This window comes from Arachis hypogaea, chromosome 19, assembly GCF_003086295.3.
Source record: "Arachis hypogaea cultivar Tifrunner chromosome 19, arahy.Tifrunner.gnm2.J5K5, whole genome shotgun sequence".
Lineage (NCBI taxonomy): Eukaryota > Viridiplantae > Streptophyta > Magnoliopsida > Fabales > Fabaceae > Arachis > Arachis hypogaea.
The window spans coordinates 159,234,377-159,256,062 of record NC_092054.1 but is presented as its reverse complement, the minus strand read 5'-3'; the positions used below and the strand labels follow the sequence as shown (position 1 = coordinate 159,256,062).

Here is a 21,686-nt window from a genome sequence, read left to right as displayed (position 1 = left end):
TTAGGCGTTGAAATATCTTTGCAATTACCACCCTACTGTTCCAAGACTATCCGACAATCGTCTCATCTCGCAAGTCTCCGATCTATCTCACAACCCATATCAGAGACTTCTAGTAGAATAACCTTCCCACTATTGTCATTTTCATGTTATATATAAGAATGAAATAGATAAAATCAATTTTTAAGAAGAGAGCTACTTTAGAGTGGCTGGTATCATGTGAGTTATTAAGAAAACGGAGGAAATGATAACGAGATCTATCTCGAACATACAACATGGCAAGTTAAAATATATTATAGAGCACCAGCTACTAGTATTAATTTTTCTTTTAATTTTATTTTTATTCCTCTCCCTTTAGACAAACAAAAACAATAGGAATTTCGTTATCCTGGATATATAATGACATGCTCTTACATTACCTACATGGGCAAAGGCTATTAGCTATTAGCTAGCTAGGTGGTTAATTGTACCGTTGCCATGTCATATAATTAACCTTCACATTTAATTTATATAAGATAACTAATACAGAATGAATCCAAGACAATCCTCCGAAAATAAATCCTGAAAAGAAATTTGGGATCTGAAGACAGTATGAAGTGAGAGAAACTTAGAAGAAATATATATGTTTTTATTGTAATGAATTAATCCTTTTTGAACCCGGCCACTGGTATCTGGCTCAAGACCTTAGCATCTAGCACCGCATATTGCTTCTTGATCTCAATCATTGCCTTCTCTGCTAGTGCATCAATCTGGTCTTCATTTTTCTCATACACCAGTGGCAATGTGAACAGTAATAGAAAGCCTGTGTATCATTCATTCAGAATATTAATGACGATATATATGTAGGAGCAAATAATGCGTGAAAAGAGTGTCTCGATAATTAACGTACATAAGTAAAACAAGGTGAGGAAGTTGAAGCAGCTCCCAACAAGTGAGATGAGCCACAATATACCAACAACCTGGATGGGATATGACATGCATAGAGAAAGCTTGAATAGAAGAATGCATTAATTAATCTGAATGAGAAATGAATAAATTACGTACGGTAAGGAATTTTTTGATATCTCGGCCAGTTCCAATTTCTCGGAGAAGAAGGAAGGCTCTGTTAATTTCAAATCTCAGAGCTTTGACTATGTGAATAAGGCAATCCTCGGGGATTGCGACTTGTGGAACTTGCACGGGGGCCCTACTTAATTATTTGAAGAAATTAAAATAGAGTTCATTATAAGAAAGAAAGAGAAAGAATTGGCATATATATATACATACTTGTGTATAAAGACAGAAGCATTGGACCACAAGAAAAGAGCTGCGAGAGATACAATGAGGAAATGGCAAATGAAAGTGATGAGGTGGTACTCCATTCTCTCGAAGAAAAACCACAACATGGTGCCGGCACCAAGTACCATCCCTGAGCTTCTCTTGTTCCTCCATAGGAATATATCAGCCGCTGCACCACGTACAACAAATTTGTTCAACAACTAATCCATCAAAATATTAGGATCGGATCTGAGTTAGTCATCAGTTACCCTTTCCAGCTCCCAAGACCTTGTGGACGGGCTGTTCGCGGCCGAAGAGGCGGTTAACCTCCGCCTTGTAATGGATCGCCTTCTCCTTCGCCTTTGCCTTCACAGTGGCGGCTTGGCGTGCCAACGCCGGCCTCTTCTCGTCCTCTGAGCTAGACGACGACGATGCCGATGAAGAGTCATGGATCTTGTGCATCAACGATGATTCCCCCATCGATATGGATTATTATTACTATTATTATTATGATTGGAGAATTATGAGATGCACAAACCAAAAGGTGATCAAAGTGAAACTGAAAAGAGCGAAACAGAAGGAAGCTAGAAAAGGATAGCGACTTTGGAGCCTCAGGTTCCGACTTTAGTTATGGTTAAGAATGAATAACGTAACCGATCCTTCAATGCAATGTAATTTAATTTCATTTTTCTTTCCGAATGAATGGTGAAAATCTTATATAGTGCATGTTTGTTCATTATCACTCAGATGTCTTTCCTTGTTTTAATTTAACCTGTTAATTGTATCGTCCACGTTTATCTAAGAAAAATGCTAGGGCCAGCAACTTTTGTGATATGTAATCATCAAATAGCTATTAATGATAGTTTTAATGGTGTGAGATTGATATGAGATTTCATCCAATGACTCACTTTTTATCATGGTTCTGAAAACCGAACCGGACCGGCCGGTTCAACCGGAAAAACCGGGAACCAATCACCTAGCCGGTCCGGGTAAGGCCAGAAATCGTCTGGCAAAAAACCGGGGGAAAAACCGGTCGAACCGGCGGTTAACCGGTGAACCGGGAGAACCGTCCGGTTTTTTTTGCGGTTTTTGGAAGGGAAGTTAAAAGATTAAACGGCATCGTTTTGGCTCTTTTTAAAAAAAAAAAAAAAACGCCTAAACGAAAGGAAGCCCTAAATCCCCTAATCAGTTTCCACCTTCCAGAGATCACCCACGGCCCCAAGCTCCAGAAGGCAGAAACCACCCAAGCACAGTTCACCACCCAGTCACACACAGCCATCAGCCTCTTCGCAGTCGCATACCCACCAGCCCACCACCACCAAACGAGCAGCCACAGCAGCGACGATGTTGACCACCGCAACCACCACCGTCGTTGCCGAGCTCGCCTCCTCCTTGGTCGTCGCCGAGCTCGCCTACTCGTTGGTCGTCGCCGACACCGCGTCCTCGCCGTTACTCGCCTCCTCCTAATCTACTAATCCGGGAAGCCTGCCCCCAAGCCTAGCCTCCACCACCGCCTTGTGCCTCTATTGCCGCTGCGCCATTCGTCGCACCGACCCCTGTTCGCTCTCAGACTCACCAGTCGCAGGCACGCTGTTTCTTCCTCGAGCGTCCGTCGTCTTCCTCTTCCCCTGGAGCTGTTGCATGCCTGCATACAAAGGATTTCTTGATTCTTGTAAGTGAAAATTTTTTCAAATAGGCACCAAAAACTGGTTACAATTTGCTAAAATTCAAATTAGTTTGATATTTTTTACTGTGGTGGGTGGTTTTATCAAACAGGAAGAAATGAATTATATAATATGCACTTGACTTAGTATAGATGCACAATGGGTAATCCCTTGAGGGACATTTATTTATAGACACAATTTTATGTGAAAGATATTGTTGATATTGATTTATCTTGACATGCTTACTTGCCTTTGGATATTGTTAAACAAGCTAAATGTAGAGATTGATAATTTGTTTTCATTATATCAGGAAGGTCATGAGGAAGCTCAAGAAGAGTTGCCTAAGAAAGCAAAAATCTTCTTTAGTACTGCAGTTCAGAACTGGGATGCTGACTTTTATGTGAAAGTTGATGACAGTATTGACATTGATCTGGGTAAAGAGTGTTTATATTTTGATCTCCTTATATATAGTGTGTGTGTGTGTTTTTTTTTTTGATAAGCAGTTAACTGTTTTTTTTCCAATATGAAATTATTGACACATTTTTTTATATGTTGACTGGCCTAACAGAGGGATTAATTGACCTTCTTAACCGCCGCCGCGGTCAGGATGGGGCATATATTGGATGCATGAAATCTGGAGAAGTGATATCAGAAGAGTACTTTGTGAATTATGATTTCATATATTTTATTTCATGATAAGTTATCCGTGCCCCTTGCCTGCCTATGGTTATGCTTCTGTTTGTTGTTGGTTCTCCTTCACCAAATGTTAAATATGTAACCAAATACAAGTTGAATCTTGCCAGTTTTGGATTAAGCTTATAAGCATCATTTTGGTTGCTTTTCAGGGGCAAGGCATGGTATGAGCCTGAATGGTGGAAATTTGGGGATGAAAAGTCGTAAGTGATATAACTTTCTATGGAAGTTTTTGTTTATTAAAGGAGAGATTTAAGTAGCAATGGTTACCTTACTGCAATTACCTTGTCATACCTTGTCATTTATGTGCGTTTTGAATATTGTCATTTGAAGTTGTTTATGACCTTTTAATGATAAATTATGTATTGTACATTTTGTGAAATTGTTAAATTTTGAATTTTATTAATTTCAAAATTATTGAATTTAACTTTTTAAAATTATGTATTCAATTTTTTATAATTTCACTCTATATATTAAACCGGTTCAATCACGGTTCAACCACGGTTGAACCATTAAACTATTGAACCAGTCACTTGACCGGTTTGATGACCGGTCCGGTTCTCGCAACCTTGCTTTTTATTGCTGGCTACATGCTGGCCAGAATTTAACAAAATTTTTGGTCCCTAGACTTTTTCTTTATCTAATGTGTACTCTATTTTATCAAATGAATCTAGTTATACATTTAATTATTTTTATTAACTAAGTTTAATTAAGTTAGTTTAAAATTAAACCAACAAAAATTGCTCATAGATATGCACACCATACACACATTTTTTCTTTCACATGAAAAATAACCTTTAAAATTTGTTACCATAAAATTTTATAATTTTAAAATATTTTTTTTAATTTTAACACTAAAATTTTTAAAGTTTTTAATTTGATATTACAGTTTATTTTGTTCTTTTTATTTTTTTTCTATTTTATTTGTGTAGAATTTTTATATTTTTATTTATAAAGTGACGTATTTTTTTATTTTATGTTTATTGTCAAAAAATAAATAAAAAGGTAAAATAAAAAGTTACATAATTTTTTTTTATTTTTTTAAAAAATAAAACAATAAGAATTATGGGAGTGTGAAACAGAAGAAACTATGAAAATAAAAAGAAAAAAAAGGAAGACAAGAAGGAGGAAGAAGATGATGATGATGGTAACGATGATAATAAAAGAGGAAAAGAAAAAAAAAAGTAGAGGTGGAGAAAGAGAAGGTGATAATGAAAGAGAGGAGAAAGAAAACGAAAAAATGCTCATACTATAAGTTTTGACTTGGTGGAGAGCGGTGAGAGCGGGGGAGAGTCTGATGAGTCTTTGAAGGTGGCAAATAGCGACGTAGCCGGCCATGCCGGCAGAAGCAATAAGGGGAGAGCGGGGAAGGGCATGCATCAGGTGAAAAAAGGAGGGGACTAAATGGGACAGTAACAAAACTTAAAGTCAAAGGGTATCGTTTAGAGATAAAGTTGTTGGTGTTTCGAGAGTTTTGGAGGTTACTGATTCTCTTGATAGGGATAAGATGGTTACAGTAGTTAGGTAAGTAAGGTGACTCGGAGATACCAACTGTGACGTTCACGGAAGAAGCAAAAGCGATATTGGCAGAGCCCTACAAAGATGCCATTGTGATCAAAGTTCTTGGAAAAAATTTTAACTATACGGCGATCACGTACAGGCCTGGAGAATCAAAGGAGGATATGAGGTACCAGATGTCTATTTCTTAATCAAATTTGATCTCTTGGAGGATCGAGAAAAGGTTCTCCTTGGAGGACCGTGGATGATTACTGGTAGTTATGTTGCGGTTAAACTTTGGAGTTCTTCATTCAGACCTTGTGAAAACACATTTGGGTCTACCATGGTTTGGATAAGGATCACAGGTTTAAACATCTACTGTCAAGAGAAAGCCATGAAAATGATTGCGTCAGCGGTTGGAAAACCGATCTACATCGACTTAGCCACCAGGTCCGCGGAGAGGAAAAAGTATGCAAGAGCATGTGTGCAAATCAACTTGGGACTTCCAGTCATAAAGAGAATTCAAGTTGATGGTCGTATGTATGACATAAAATATGAGCACTTGAATTTAATTTGTGAAAAATGTAGTTGCTTTCGGCACGTAACAAGAGAATGTCTGAAAGAGAACAACAATGGCATTGAGAAAAATATAGCTGCTTTGGGCACGTAACAAGAAAGCACGGTGAAAGAACAAAATTTGCAGTCACTATTTTCGGTGGATAACAAGAAAATGACGGAAGGTAGTCAAATCCCAATAAAAAATCAAATTTCAACTTTTGAATTTGGAATTAACACCAAATCAATTCCAATTATGGAGAAGCATGGAGCAGCGGATCTTATACATGATAATTTGCAAGAATCACACATGAATAAAGATACTCATGCAAAAGAGGGTGAATGGGTTACAGTTAGTAGAAAAGGCAAGGAGAACGTAGCAATATACTCTAACTTGGTGAGTAAAAAATTTTCTCTTGAGCCTACTAACATGCATGATGGATCCTCATCAAATGCAAAGGTGAAGTCCTCATCAAATGTAAAGGTGGGGTCAAAGAAAAAGAAAAATTATCCATCCACCCTTGGCTCTTTGGGAATAGCACAGGTGGCTTTCAAGGATCAGAGCACTCCCTTTTTCCAAGCAGGGCACAAAAGGCAGCGTCCTATTTCGCTTCAAAACTCACCTATTGAAACATTGTCAATGGATTCTCGAGCACAAAAGGAGCTTGATAAAGCCGGTGCAACAACAAACCCCAAGAACCAACCTCAACAGAAGAATGATGGTTTTGTGGCGCAAGTTCAAGAGAAGAAGCTTGGGGATAGGGACCCATCAATGTGAGGTAGGATGATTAAACATTCTAATTATTTAATTTATTTTTATGAATTGTGATCATTTAAATATTATTAGTTGGAATGTAAAAAGGCGTATTTACCTGTCAGATATCTTGGCATTTCTCTAGGGGCGAATTCGAGGGTGGTCAAGACATGGAAACCAGTGATTGATAAGGTAGAAGAAAAGCTAAGTCTATGGAAAGCAAGTCTCTGAATAAAGCAGGTAAGTTGGTTTTCATTAAATCTGTTCTTAATAGCCTGCCTATTTACTATCTCAACTTATATAAAATGCTGAAAGCAGTAGCAGACAAAATAATATCCTCACAGAAACGCTTTTTGTGGAGTAAGGAGGACAGGAGGGACGGGATGCCTCTAGTGAAATGAGAAGTTATACAGGCCCCAAAAAGGCAGGAGGTTTGGGAGTTGGTGACGCAGTAATTCGGAATACAGCGCTCCTGTTCAAGTGGTGGTGGAGATTTTCGAAAGAGGATTGTCCACTTTAGAAGAAAATTGTATGTTCCTATAATAACATGAATCCTTCTGAGATGATTTGTGATCAGCTTGTACCTACAAGAGAGGGTCCTTAGAAGGATATTTGTCAATTACAAATCAGAGAGCCACAAGTGAGAGAGAAGATGATCAGAGGCTTGGCTATGGAACTAGGGGATGGCAGGATAATCCGCTTCTGGGAGGATAGCTGGTTACCTTGTGGTGTTCTGAAAGTGACTTTTCCAAGACTTTTTTCGGTCTCAAATCTTCAAGGATCTGTCATAGGGGATTGTGGGTTCTGGGATGTGTTAGAGTGGATTTGGAATTTCCAGTGGTGACGAGAGTTATTTCAATGGGAGGTAGAACTATTAAACCAGCTTCATGCGGTTCTGCAATCAGTGAAACTGATAACTGAGAGAGAGGACAGAGTGATCTGAAAATTTGATAAAAAAAAAGGTATTTGTTCTACTAATTCCTTTATGTAGGTATTGCAGGCAGAGGTACTTCCCACGGATATCACAAGCTATAGTTTCACTAGTACTATTTGGAGAGGATTTGTCCCACCAAGAGTTGAGTTGTTTACTTGATTTGCACTGGTTGGTAAGATGAATACAAGGGAAAGACTGTGTAGATTAGGTGTTATTGGCCAAAATGATAACATGTGTGTTTTATGTCATAAATCTATTGAAAGTGCTTTTGACTTGTTCATTGGTTGTGAGCTCACTTGGCAGGTGTGGTGTGCTTGGTTGTTTGCTCTTGGAAGGATATGAATTATTTTAGGTACGCTCAACACTATGAAAGTTGAACGGATATATCAACGAAAAAGATGGAACAGAAGCGGTGGTTGGTTAGTTTTTTTGCGATCATCTAGACAATTTGGCTAGAAAAAAATTGATAGAATCTTCAAAAATCAAAGTTTAAGTGTGGTGGATATTATTAACAGATCCTTTACAAATCCTATGGTTATTGATGGCAATACTAGAGATTGTTATTTTTAACATTATGAATTTTTATTTCTTTTCTTTTACTTTACCTTATTGTGTTGAACTTTTTTATTTAAAAAAAAATAAATTATTTTTAAAAAATAAAAACTTTACGAGCTAAAGAGTACTCTGCTTTTCAAACATTATGAAAAGAAAAGAAATAAAAGAAAGAGGGCTTGGTTAAGATGTATGTCGTAGCTTGTTTGATGAGAATGCCGTGTGTGTGAAGAAACTGGTAATACTCTGTTGGTGATTTTCCATTGTCATCGATTGATCGGAAAGAAAAATGCTTTAACAAGGAATACAAGATGGATAACGACCACACAATAGCAATATTCCACTACAATGCATAATATCAGCATTTTCCCAAGTTACATACTGCTGCAGCTTTTACTCTATTTATCTGTAGGTCACTAGGTTATTCACTTCAGGTTCACATCCAGAAAAAAAATTTAGTTCTTTTCTTTTAAATAACTTTTTCCATTTGATATTTCAACATTAATGTTTGGAAATTCGATCGCATCGGATTAGACCGATCAGACCGAGAATCGTCTAACAATACAATTCGATCCGCAATGCAAAATCGTCAAATTAAAAACGTTTGTGAATCGAGAAAATGGTAGGGAATTGGTCGATCGGATCGAACTCGAACCCATTCGATTTTCTCATTTAAAAAAATAGCAAAAATAAAAAAATGAAAAGCAAGAGGAGCAAGGGTTCTGATAGTGACAATGAAAAAAGTAGGATTTTGAGCATTGTTTTGATCAGATGGAAGAAGAAATCAAAAGGGTCATTCGTTGATCCATAGTTCATGGTTTCCAACCCATTTACAAGATCAGTGCACTGTTACTCTACATTGGGAATAATGGGAACTTGGCTAAATCTAAATTTATTAAGGAAATTGGAATTGATATTAGGATCCATTTTCAAAGGCATGAAAACTGACTATGATAACAAACAAGTAAGGAACTTGAGATTCAAAGAACTGCACAACACGGTAGTACTGCAGCAGCAAAATAGGGTAGTTTTTTTTTTTTTTTAGAAAATAACAAATAAATACAGAATACAAAAGAGAGAAGCGTGGATGGACGCTTTTTATTTTTAATATGGAGGAAGGTATAGGATGATACAGCATTATGGAGAATAGGATGTGGTGTCAGGAGGCTGAAATCGAACCGAGAGATTTAGATCAAGGAATTCGGATTGTCCGATTAAAGAAGATCTACAAAAAAATATTTTTTTAATAAAACGCGGACGGTCCGTTTTGATTTTTGATAAAATAAAAAAAACGGTGGGTCCGTTTTCTTTTAAAGGAAAAATTAAAAAAAGACAAAAATTGTTAACGGAAGGTCTGCTTTCAGTTTTTAAAAATTAAAAAAAAAAACAAAAAGTGTAAATGGAGGGTCCGATTTCATTTCAAATAAAAAAAAAAAAACAAACTAATCGGATGGTCCAATTTATGATCAACGAATTTTTTAACAAAAAATTCGGACGGTCCGATTTTTTTCTGTCCTACACCTGTGTCTAACACCTGTATACATAATATCCAAGCACAACTCACACACTCTTCCAATATAAAAAAAATTAGCCGTGGATGGAAGCTGGGATATCTACTATGGAAGCAAAATAGGGTAGTTCTCTTTTTATTAAGATTGTTTTTCTAAGATTTATTTTATTTAATTTAATATCTCTTGAGAGAGGTTAGTCATTTGGGTCCAATAAATTTTTTTCTTATTATGAAATTTTTTTTAAGATTTATGTAATTTATTTTTTTTTAATCATAAGATAGACATGTATTTAAAATACTAATATAGATAAATTATAATACATAAAACCTAAAATAAAAATATGTTAAAAGATACATTGTGGTTAAAAGAAAAAAAAACTTTGAAGAGACTAAAATTTTTTAATTCTTAATAAATTTAGTTTGAATTTAAAAACTATAAAATGCCAAAATATATTAATCAAATGATTATAGTTATAACATAATAGTAATATAATTTAACATTCTAATTAATATAATAATAAGAATATAATTTAATTATTAGTATTTATAATTTTTGTGTATTTATTTATTATTTTATATATTTTTTTATAATTCAATTATTCCAGTTAAATTATGATTGAACCGATTAAAAAATTGAACTAGTGAATCAGTTTTTAAAATAGTAGTTCAATCATTGATTCGATTTTCAGAACTTTGATCAAAATATTACTTCTTGATTCTTTGCATATGATTATTCCTTTTTTCTCCTTTTACTTTCTTAGATTAAATAAAGAAAACATCTCATTACTTTTTATAATAATAATAAAATTAAGTAATTAAATTTTTTTAGTCAATATCAGTTAATTTTTTTAAAATAATTGTATTTATTTTAAATCTAAATTTTAAATAATAAACTCTTAACTTTAAATTCTGAATTATAAACTTAAATTTTAGAATTGACTAATGTTAGCAAACTACAAATTATTTCCTATATTTCTCTAATAATAATTATGAGAGAATTTTTAGAGGTCTTCATTTTTTTCTTTTTTGTTTTCTTTTTTTATTTGTATCTGCTGATTCTGATTATTCTATTGAACTGTTATTCACAGCTAATAACACCTTCCACAACTAGATACGGGTCTAAACCTATGTAATTCCTGAAAACTACTCGAATACTGGACTATTAGTATAGTAGACTACAATCGTAAGAAGTTATGCAAGCTATGGTAATATTGCATGGCATAAAAGGGTTTATAGTAGGCCTCGGAATGTTGCTTTCATTAGCTGGGATGTGCAAATTGTTTAAGAAATGTGCTAGAAATAGGAGGTGTGGTTAACTTAATCAGGGACATCAAATTGTGTTGCATTCAGTAAAATCAGCAAGGGAGTTTTACTTTCTTACGCACAATATTGTTGAATTGACTGACTTCAATGAGCAGAATCATTGATTTGGACGCGAAACTAAACCAATTTAGTCAAAGTATTCACATTGTTTAATTATGCCAGAATTCGAATGATACTGGCTAATTACTTAGATTTTCTGGTCATGCATTAATTAATACCCTATTTTAGTAAGGTCTACATTAAATCATGATGCGAGTAATAGAAATTACATTTTCACTAATAGCTATAACTTCTTATCTTATTGTAAACATTTGATTCAACAGTGAAAAAGAATACCTTGGATTGGATTCCAACAAGAATAGACTGAAAATTCTTATTCATGGACTCACATTTTCCCTCAAATTTTATACTCACACAGAGTCACACTTTATGGAAGCAGTTTTGTAATGCATAAAATAAAAGTGATAAGGAAGAGTGCAAGACTATCCAAACCAAGATAACAAGTCAAACCTTTTGTAGCAAAAAGACTTTGGACCATCGTGCTCATTCAAACCACAAAACAAAGACTTGGACCTCTTCAAAACTTAGGAGTTAGGAGGGTGGGGTGTAAGACTATTAAGATTGGGGTCCTAAAAGCAACAGGACATGCGTGACCCCAGCTTTGAACCTTTTTTACCCTTTGCCTTTTTTCCTTGTAAAGAAAGAAGTTTAAGGACCGTTCCATTTGTGTTTTTATTTTCCATGTTTGTTTTTAAGATTTTGTAAACGTAGAAATAAAAGTCACATTTTTTTATAAAATTGGTCTAATTTTCTGACTCATATTTCAGCTTCTTTTTTAATTTCTAAATAGCCAATAGGTCTCTCTGTAAAGAAAGAAGAAAAGGAAAGGTTAAAAAGCAGCAGGGAGACCTTTGCGCTCTTTTTTATGATTCTTCTCTTTTCATTAACCCGTCTTTTCTCTTTTTTTTTTTTTTCTTTTTTTTCTTTTATCTTTTCCTTTTGTTACTACAATACTACTTACTACCACCTCTCTACCCTTTTTGGAAGTTTCCCGTCAGCATCCTTGCATCATCTTCTACAAATGTAGTGCAAGACTCGCACTACTTTTTTATTTTTCTCCTTTCTCACTCTTTTTACATGTGTTACCAACTACTATTGAAAGGACAGTTAAATGTAGTTACCTGAAATTTATAGTTATTTTTCTTATATTACTAATAAAGCACTTGAATAAACATGATTTAATGACTAAATAGTATAAAAATATAAGGAAAAAAAAGCGAGTGAGGCATTAAGGGAAGAGTTAAAAATAATAAAAAGAAAAAGAAGCAGCGTGTGATGAGTGTCTAAAAAGCAAAAGGGAGACTGGTCTCTCTGATTCCCCAAGCAGGCAGCACATTCAATGCTCTCTAGTCTCTCTGATTCAACCATCACCCAACATCCCTCCCTATAAAACCCACCCTAAGCTCGAAACAGTTGAGTACTCTCTCTCTCTCTCTCTCTGTTCTTCCATGGACTCTCTGAACTTCCTCAAGTTCTGGAGGAACAACCCCAGTCCAATGACCACAACAACAGCACAACCTCATCTTGTGGTTGAAACCGACATTGAATCCGACGACGACGAAGAAGACTCCTTCTTCGACTTGGAGCTCACCCTCCATGACATGCAAACACCAAAACAGACCAAACACGACACTGATGATGTTCCCTCCATCTCCAAGCGAAAGGTGCTCCCAATCGAGCCTATTTCAAAGCCCCAATCCCCCATTGCTCTCCTTAAATCCGCTCCCAGCTTCAGAATCTTCACCTTCAGGAAACGCACCAACACAATGCAAAAAACAGAGGACAATCCACCACACTCTAGCGGAAGGCTCCACAGTACTAGTAAGGTTTTCGCGCTCAAGCTCCATGTACAAGACTTCCATAGCTGTTCTTCTACTCCAACACTCAGCAGAGTCAACAGCACAAGAAGCTCTGGAGCCAAACTTGGAACCGAGCAACCCAAAACACACAGATTTTCAAAGGAATCATTGCAGAAATACTTGAAGCTCATAAGGCCTTTCTATGTCAGAGTTTCCAGGAACTATGGTGACACCACGGCGTCGCCTACGGTGGCCTCTGTTTCTTCAGGAAATGCAAGACACAGTAGTTTTCCGGCGGGGATGAGAGGTGTTTCTAGGCATCTGGGGAAGAGCAGGTCATCGCCGGCGGCGTTGGTCGGAGTCGGTTCTCTGGCCAGCAGGAGTGATGATACTCTACTGCTGCAGCATGATGGGATCCAAGGCGCCATCCTTCATTGCAAGAGGTCCTTTAACTCCCGAGGTACTTAATTGGACTTTAATTTCCTTAATTAATTAATGATTGGTTTACTTAAGCTAATTATGGTTTTTTACTGGCTTTGTTTTTCAGATTCTTCAAACGCTGATTGTGTTGAAGAAAGGTCGGTGCCTTGGATGAGGAACTCCTTTGAAGACAAACACGCTCTTTAAATTTTGAAAATTGAGATCTGCCAGGAAAAGAGAACCCTACAAGATTGTAATTAATGGTAAGAAAGAAAAAGAAAAAGTAGCAGCTACTTAGAAACCAAAGATGGTGGTTTTGTAAAGAAAGAATGAGATTAAGGTTTAGTGTGATATTAGGGTCTTTCTTTCTGTTGGTCAATGTACACATTGATGGGCCATGATAAAAAGAATCTAATTTTATCTCTCATGTCAGATTCTCACTTTGTGCCATGCTTGATGTTGCTACTCCGTCATGGAGATCTTTGGATTACATAGCTATCAAATTCAAAATATTCAAAGCAACCTAAATTCCATTGATTTGAGTTATATTAAATATAAAATCATGGAGGAGAACAACACTGCTGTTTGTGTATAAATACTTATTATGTCAGTTTTTGGGTCCCTGAGTGAGTCGCAACTCCCAATAATGAATGCGTATGGCATTTGTATTCAAATAATGGACTGATAGCAGGTTGTAGAAGTTACTGTTAAATTAATGATGGGATTGTAGAGAAATTATAGAGGGTAGGCATGGCATGGGTGTGAGATGGTTGGTGCATCAGATACATATATAATCCAAGTGACCTCATATATTGGCAGAGAGTGGCTTCTGAAAAACTTTAATTTGATCAGATGAGAACAGATAGGAGAGGGGCATGCAGTAGCTAGAAATAGTAGCCCTTGCTTTTGTAATGGAAAATTAAAGTAGATTTACTAGTTAGCACCAGAGACTGAGGTGGTAATAAAATAATATATAGAAGCAGCATTGCATTTGGGCTTGCATCATGCAACAACTGCAAAGGAATTGGATTCATCAATGCTTCTGAATATTGCGTGGTGTGGTTGGTTAGGTGATTTTGTTTTCCATGTATGACGAAATAGCAGAACCAAGACTAGCTAACTACTCCCCAGCATTTGCAAACAACGTACCTAACTACTCCAGTCCAGTCAGTACTCTTCATATTCCTTTAAAATGAACTCCATTATCTACTTACTTATAATTAACAAAAGTTGAATTCTCCAGAAGAAAAGGAATGCTTATCACTTACGACAAGTCAGCGCGCGCACAAGAGACAATGCAAATACCAAAGCTAGGTTCTTTGCACCAACTTATATTATGATATTTAACCTAGTGTTAGTTATCTATCATAAGCTATTATTAGAGGATACAACTAACATAAGGTGTAGGTTCTCTTAAAGATTGAGGATCAGAAAATCTACGTGCTATGCAATGCAATGCACCCATTGAACATACACTGTATCATAAACATCGATCCAACACAATTTTTGTCTTCCAAGACCTTTAGATTTTCTGTGTTTCCGATCCTCACTTATTCTTATTATAATTGAATTGATTTAATTATTTAATTTTTATTATTAGATGAGATATAAAATTTAAGAAATGACGAGTGTAGGATCCAAAATTAATTTAACCACGTTTCATCTATGTATTAGTACGTAACTAGAATTAGTTACCTTGATGTGGAAGAATAGATATATAGAAAAAGGAAATTTTTATTATATTTTTTTATCCTGATAAAACTTTTTTTTTTAAAGTAAAAAATTCAACACACAAGGTGGAGCATTAAAGATCCTGATAAAATTATTTGCTAGTATTCAATTATTATTATTATTATTATTAGATTAATCCAATTCGATCAAACAAAAAATTATGAATAAGATAGGATATCTTCAGCAGCAATAACTTTTTATTTCCCTGTTCTGTGAATTCAAATCTAAAATCATTATATTGATTAAGAAAACAAGAAAAATACATAAATAACCTGTCATTTATATCAACGCACTATTATGGATACACGGGGAGACTCATGTGAAACCGTTTTTCCGTATTTGCTTTCTACTTGTTTGGATAATCACATTCTCGTCAGGGGACAATATGATTGGGAATTGAATATAATGCTTATAGTTTTGTGTTCATTGCATTTGCTTGCATACCTTATTATGGCTTCATTATTAGAGGGATTTTCTTAAGCTACATAAATATAATATAATATAATATAAACATAGATAAGAGAAACTATTCCACATGTCACGATTTGCATCTATCTTGCTTGCTTTGTTTCGAGACAAGGGAAACATATCGTGGATTTAGTATGTTCTTGCTCTTAATAACCAGCACTAGCGTGAGAAATTATTCATACGGCTTAGTTATTTTGGGTCTTCAAATAGTACATGTTTAGTTTATAAATTAAAAAAAATTTGGGTCTTTAAAGGGTTTGCTTATCTTGTATTCTAAAAGTACATGTTTAGTTTATAAATTAAAAAAAATTCATAAAAAATATAAAATATTTAAAATTTAATGTGTTTATTTTATTTTTATTAAAGAATAATATTATAAATTTAAGTTTTTTGTTAATTAAGTCTAATCAAATTAATTTAATATCAATAAAAATAAATTATAGATAAAATTACTCTAAGTCTTATATATTGTATAATTTGTTTAGATTTGTTCATAAAAAGACTTCAATGTGTAGTATTATTTTTTATTAAATGAAAATATTAAAATTTTTTTATTAATAATAAATTTATCATGTGTCTTAAAAATACATGTTAGTTAATTCTTAATTATAATTTAAATTTTTTTATAAGGAGTATTAGGGGCCAGTAACTTTTGTAATTTGTAGCCATCAAGTAGCCATCAATGATGATTTTAATGGTGTGAGATTGGTGTGAGATTTTATCCAATGGTTCACTTTTCTTTTGCTTGTTACATGCTAGCCAGAATTTAATAAAGTTGCTGGTCCTAGACTTTTTCTTTTTTTATTACAAACGGATATTTTCGACAGATTTTATCCCACGAAAATACAGAGGGAATTTTAGAGGGATTTTTTTTTTGGTAAAAGTATTCATTGTTTTTGTTTAATATGAAATATTATTTTATTAACAAAAAGAGAAATCAGCAAAGTTAGTAGTCAGGCCCAACAACTAATGGATCCAACAGTCTTTGGGTATGGAATCCCAAGCACCTGACCCAAAATAGAAGAGAGAAGTGTAACGACAAATAAGGGCTCCAAATAAAAACACCAGAAGATTTGTGAAAAATATGTCGAGAGATATGCTTTGTAAAACTACTCTACTAGAGTATCATCTTTAATTCTTTATACTTTTTAAGTAAAATTAAAATTAGAATTCTATCTTTTATATATAGTAATTTATTGACTAACAATAAACTTTTAAATATAATTTAAATTCACATCAAATTCATCCTTATTTTATTAGGTTACAAGCTACAACTTATTGTTTAATTTTAGAAGATTCAATTCAATTAAATTATCTTGTAATCATAAGATAGTCGTTTCAAAAAAAAAATTCATAATATTCATTATGCAACAACTTATGTTTGGTTATTGTAGGTAATAGTGTCTGACAATTTGTGTTCCAAGCTTTTTCTAATACCTTTCTGGATATTTCTTCTTTTGATACTTTGATTGTTCTGATTCTAAAGATTGATAATCCTATAAAGATGAAAGATTTTTTTACCAATTATTATTTGTAATGTTATCTACAAGGTTATTACGAAAATGGTGGTGAACAGGTTGCAATTTTATTCGTTTGAGATTATAGGATCACTGCAAGGTAGCTTTGTTATGGGAAGGAGAACTCCACATAACACCATTCTTGCACAAGAAGCTCTTCACTTCATGAAACTCTTGTTTTTAAAGTTGATAAGAAAAAGTATATGATAGAATTATTTGAAATTTTTTAGAACAAATTCTATCTATGTTTGGATTTTTATCTGTCGTCACTAGTCTAATTATGAGGTGTGTCAATGGTAATAAGCTGAATAACTTTGGACCCAAAAAAAGGGCTTTGTCAAAGTGACCTACTATCCCCTTGACTTTTTACGATGTGTATGGAGTGATAGAGATGCTATATTTCTCAGCAAGTAAAGCAGAGGCTATATGAACCAGTTGCTGTCTCTAGAGGGGTCCAACAATATCACACCTAATGTTAGCTGATGACTTGGTACTCTTCTGTAAAGCAACCAACCAGGACACAGGTTCAACGAGCTATTCAAACCTTAAATTTGTTTTGTAAAGCCTTTGGAGTGAAGTTGAATTTGAGAAACCTAAAGCGATATGTTCTCATAATGTCTCAAGGCAGAGAAAGAATATGGTCACAAGCATTTCTTCTATAAAATTTTTCAATTTTTTTGAAAAATATTTGAGAGTGGTGTTCGAAAACTCTAGAGCATCAAAGGTTGATTTCAATGAGGTGTTAGGACAAAATTTGACAGTGTCTAGCTTTATAGAAGGAAAAAATTTTTAATAGAGTCGGGTGAATTTGTCTTGCAAAGTTTGTGGTTGCCTGCATTTCTATTTACACGATGCAAGTGAGCTATTTTTCCATTACCACTTGTAACGAGATTGATAGATTGGTGCGTCAGTAGTGCAGCCATTACCCAAGGGCTTCATCTAACCTCTTGAAAAACTCTAACCACTTCCAAGAGGTTTAGTCGCCTTGCGTTTCGAGATTCTCACCTTGCTAACTTAGCCATACTAAAAAATTAATCCGCCATCTTTTTCAAAATAAAGATAAATTATGGGTTTGAATTTTGAGAAGTAAGTTTCTCTTAAACAGAAACATTTTATATTCATGCGGCAAGTCAATCTTTTCCAATTTGAAAAGTAATTATTAAAACGACAACTACATTAAAGGATTAGTTTTCTTGGTTAATTAGAGACATCAACACATGGAAAGACAAGAATTGGAATATCCATTTTGTGAATATTTTTAAAGAAGGCAACCAATGTGATGATTACCTAGCACAAAAAAGTGTAAATATAGAATTAAGGCTCTATTTTTGAGACACTCCTCTTAGAGAAACAGTCCAGTTATTAGTAGATGATGAATAAAAGACATCTCTGTCTCGTATAATTAGTGCGTAATTTTTTGCTGAGCTTAGACCCCGTTTATTACACCCAAAAAAAAAAAGAGAGAAGGGTTTTCTACAAAAAAATTTTCGAGTTCAAAAATCATAGAAGTTGAAAGCTGCGTTTGGTGCTTATTCAGCAGAGTGCAAATGCTATAACAGACTAATTGGCAAAATTTGGAACCCATAATAACATTAAGACAGTAGAATGCCTTCAACCATCTCCTTGGCTGCTTCGATTGCTCATAAATGATATACCTTAGGGACTTCATATAAGTTCTTGCCTTTTGTTATTGTTTACTTTATTTCCTCTTTTCTTTTGTTTAGTCTTTACACCAAAAAGAATATATGATATACATACACACCATATTATTGTTAAGACTTTTTAGTATACTACATGTCATGTCATGATCTGACTCTCAAACTCACAAGTCACCACTGAAAAGTCACAATAAACATTATTTTTACTGCTACTCCAACTTGATTTTTAATAATGCAACAATGTATGGTTCACGGATTCTAGCTAATAAGTTCTTTGTTCAATAATACTAATGTTTATTATTGTTATTATTCAAGAAGAATAAAATACAATTAATCCCAAGCCACCAAATATGGCAAAACGCCATTTTAGTTCCCTTTTTTATTTCTGTTATCAAAACGTTACATGAAGCTGATCATTGTTACATCCAACACAATTAACAATTCAGATTCTTCTCTCCAGTCTCCAACACCAACCCCCTAGACTCCATGGAAGACCAGCCACCAACAAAGCCATCACCAACAGCTAAGACCTACAAGCTCACTGCCACTTCAATCTCCTACACTAAATCCACCACCACCACCACCACCACCTTTGCTGTACCACTCTTACTCTTCAAACACTGCACAACAACCCCACCAACCTACATCCTCAAAGAGGTCTCCTTAACTGCATACCCTTCTGAAATCCTTGCCATTGTTGGCCCAAGTGGTGCAGGAAAATCCACCCTCTTAGACATTCTCTCTGCTAGAACACTTCCATCACATGGAACTCTTGAACTCAACAATTCCCCTCTTATTCCTTCCACATTCAGAAAACTCTCAGCATATGTTCCACAACATGATGCATGCCTCCCTTTGCTCACAGTGTCCGAGACTTTTGCATTTTCAGCACACCTCCTCAAGCCTAAAACCTCTGACATTGCAGCCATAGTTTCTTCTCTTCTCAGTGAACTGAGGTTAACTCATTTGGCCAACACAAGGCTCTCTCATGGTCTATCAGGTGGAGAACATAGAAGAATCTCCATAGGCCTTAGTCTTCTCCATGATCCTGCAGTGTTGCTCCTTGATGAACCAACTTCAGGCCTTGACAGCACCTCTGCATTCAAGGTCATGCAGATTCTCAAATCCATTTGCGTTTCACGTCACAGGACAATTGTTCTCTCCATTCACCAACCAAGCTTCAAGATCCTCTCTTGCATTGATAGGATCTTGTTGCTATCCAAGGGTACTGTGGTCCACCACGGAAGCCTTGCATCACTTCAAGCATTCTTACACTCGAATGGCTTTACCGTGCCCCATCAACTCAATGCATTGGAATATGCAATGGAAATATTAAGTCAATTGAACGAGCTTAAGCCTATTACTCCACCAAGCATTCCTGAATCACCTGAAAGTTCATCAGCTGCAAGTTCCATATCTGATAACAATGGACATAGATCCAAAGAGATAATAAGGTACAAGAGCTCCAGAATCCATGAAATATGCACTCTATATGGCAGGTTTTGGAAGATAATATACAGAACAAGGCAACTCCTTTTAACAAACACCTTAGAGGCACTTCTTGTAGGGCTTGTTTTGGGAACAATTTACATCAACATAGGGTTTGATAAGGAAGGAATTGAGAAAAGGTTTGGTTTATTTGCATTCACCTTAACATTCCTACTATCTTCCACAACAGAAACCCTTCCAATCTTCATCAATGAGAGGCCAATCTTGCTTAGAGAAACATCAAGCGGGGTTTATAGGCTCTCATCATATCTCATTGCAAACACACTTGTTTTCTTGCCATACTTGCTTGTAGTTGCAATCATATACTCCATCCCAGTCTACTTCTTAGTTGGTTTATGTGCTTCTTGGATTTCTTTTGCTTATTTTGTTTTGGTCATTTGGGTAATTGTTCTCATGGCAAACTCCTTTGTGCTCTTCTTGAGTTCCCTGGCACCTAACTACATTGCTGGCACATCACTATTAACAGTGCTTCTTGCAGCATTTTTTCTGTTCTCTGGGTACTTCATCTCAAAGGAGAGTTTACCAAAGTACTGGCTTTTCATGCATTTTTTGTCCATGTACAAGTATGCACTTGATGCATTACTCATCAACGAGTACTCTTGTTTGGCCACAAGGTGTTTGATATGGTACCAAGAGAATCAAGTTTGTATGGTAACTGGGGGTGATGTGTTGCAGAAGAGGGGGCTCCAAGAAAGTCAAAAATGGACCAATGTTTACTTCTTGATTGGGTTCTTTGTGTTGTACCGTGTGCTTTGCTTGTTGGTTTTGATTAGAAGGGTTTCAAGGTCCAAAACTTGAACACGGTTCTATATTCATGCGAAGAAATTGTGAGGCTAATGACAGTATTATCAATGGCTGAATTGAAAATGTTATATCGTCCGAATGTGCTTTTGTTTTTGTTTTTGATTTGAAATACAGCCACAAAGAAAGTTTATTTTGTAGATATATGATGATGAAGTTGACTACTCTTGATTCTACTCTAGCTACTTAGTTACTTCTACATGCACATTTCTTGTTTCCTTCCCTTGGAAACGGATAATCTAAATGATTTGTGATGCCAACGCCAACTTGTATTGTGAATAATATATTTCATTTTCTCGAGAGTGGACAAGATTTTTTCTTTTAATTTTGTTTTCGTTTTCATGTACATACATCAATGGTACCTATATATGACATGCTAAATGCAACCTCTATAAGCATAAGAAAACATATTTAAGTATAGATCATTGGATCTAAATCATTAGGTATAAAAATTTCTTCTTGTCTTGTGGTTTTTAACATGAAAGAAAGAGGGAAAGAAAAACTAGAAATTGATTGGCATTAAAATGAGAGACATGAGGGGATCAATAATTCTGTATTTCGTTCTTGTGTGACCTGGGCCACCTTTGATGGGTGGAAGAGAATATATTTTATTATTTTATATAACATCATGAAATCTTAAAGCTAGCTAGATTAATATCTCTTCTCTTGGCCTATTATTTAATTTGTTCAATTTGTTTAACTTTGTTGTGTGTCACGGGTGTCTCTTACTCTCACCTTTGGTTGCAAAGCAAGGAAGAAGAATCCAAAAGCGTCCTTCTCATTATGAAGATTTTGTCGCTTGGCTAAATTGATTGCAGTTATTCTTTTGTCTGCTCTGCAGTCTGCACCATAGTGGTATACTATTTTGGGTTCACGGGTTACTAAATTGCTGTGTCCCGTGAACATAGTTTAAGGACTAATCTTCATTATTATTAGAATCTTGGCTTATACAATAAGAAGTGTATTAATATGAAGTAACTGTATCTA

At 35.0% G+C, this 21,686-nt stretch overlaps 3 protein-coding genes and 1 long non-coding RNA gene across 5 annotated transcripts; 3 read left to right on the top strand and 1 right to left on the bottom strand.

Moving 5' to 3' along the window:
- Window positions 1-305: 305 nt before the first annotated feature.
- Window positions 306-2,077, bottom strand: LOC112780125 (reticulon-like protein B1). Of its 2 annotated transcripts, none has more exons than XM_025824465.3 (5): window positions 1,524-2,077; window positions 1,264-1,444; window positions 1,042-1,183; window positions 887-956; window positions 306-799 (listed from the first exon to the last, which is right to left on the bottom strand). In XM_025824465.3, the coding sequence occupies exons 1-5, from the start codon at window positions 1,732-1,734 to the stop codon at window positions 639-641; spliced, it is 765 nt and encodes a 254-aa protein (XP_025680250.1). In that variant the 5' UTR covers window positions 1,735-2,077; the 3' UTR covers window positions 306-638. The 2 variants fall into 2 exon arrangements, with proteins under 2 accessions (XP_025680250.1, XP_072084007.1); XM_072227906.1 differs by having other exon boundaries at window positions 1,042-1,186; window positions 1,524-1,905.
- A 342-nt stretch (window positions 2,078-2,419) lies between these two features.
- On the top strand, window positions 2,420-3,671 carry LOC112776492 (uncharacterized). The gene is made up of 3 exons (XR_003190005.3): window positions 2,420-2,926; window positions 3,229-3,352; window positions 3,487-3,671. It is a non-coding gene; the product is annotated as an uncharacterized lncRNA (long non-coding RNA).
- An 8,016-nt stretch (window positions 3,672-11,687) lies between these two features.
- Window positions 11,688-13,442, top strand: LOC112777529 (membrane-associated kinase regulator 5). The gene is made up of 2 exons (XM_025821916.3): window positions 11,688-13,055; window positions 13,143-13,442. Exons 1-2 carry the CDS (start codon window positions 12,245-12,247, stop codon window positions 13,220-13,222), a joined length of 891 nt encoding a protein of 296 aa, XP_025677701.1. The 5' UTR covers window positions 11,688-12,244; the 3' UTR covers window positions 13,223-13,442.
- A 5,231-nt stretch (window positions 13,443-18,673) lies between these two features.
- Window positions 18,674-21,001, top strand: LOC112776114 (ABC transporter G family member 4). Its single transcript, XM_025820119.3, has one exon. It carries the CDS (start codon window positions 18,876-18,878, stop codon window positions 20,694-20,696), a length of 1,821 nt encoding a protein of 606 aa, XP_025675904.1. The 5' UTR covers window positions 18,674-18,875; the 3' UTR covers window positions 20,697-21,001.
- The last annotated feature ends 685 nt before the right edge of the window (window positions 21,002-21,686 follow it).

What these genes read in the sequence shown, in the direction of transcription:
- LOC112780125 (XM_072227906.1), bottom strand. Translation starts at nt 1,734, where the DNA reads ATGGGGGAATCATCGTTGATGCACAAGATCCATGACTCTTCATCGGCA. An exon ending in GGTCTTGGGAGCTGGAAAGG is followed by an intron (nt 1,445 to 1,523) that starts GTAACTGATGAC and finishes TACGTGGTGCAG; the next exon opens with CGGCTGATATATTCCTATGG. An exon ending in CCTCACCTTGTTTTACTTAT is followed by an intron (nt 800 to 886) that starts GTACGTTAATTA and finishes AATGATACACAG; the next exon opens with GCTTTCTATTACTGTTCACA.
- LOC112777529 (XM_025821916.3), top strand. Translation starts at nt 12,245, where the DNA reads ATGGACTCTCTGAACTTCCTCAAGTTCTGGAGGAACAACCCCAGTCCA. An exon ending in GAGGTCCTTTAACTCCCGAG is followed by an intron (nt 13,056 to 13,142) that starts GTACTTAATTGG and finishes TTTGTTTTTCAG; the next exon opens with ATTCTTCAAACGCTGATTGT.
- LOC112776114 (XM_025820119.3), top strand. Translation starts at nt 18,876, where the DNA reads ATGGAAGACCAGCCACCAACAAAGCCATCACCAACAGCTAAGACCTAC.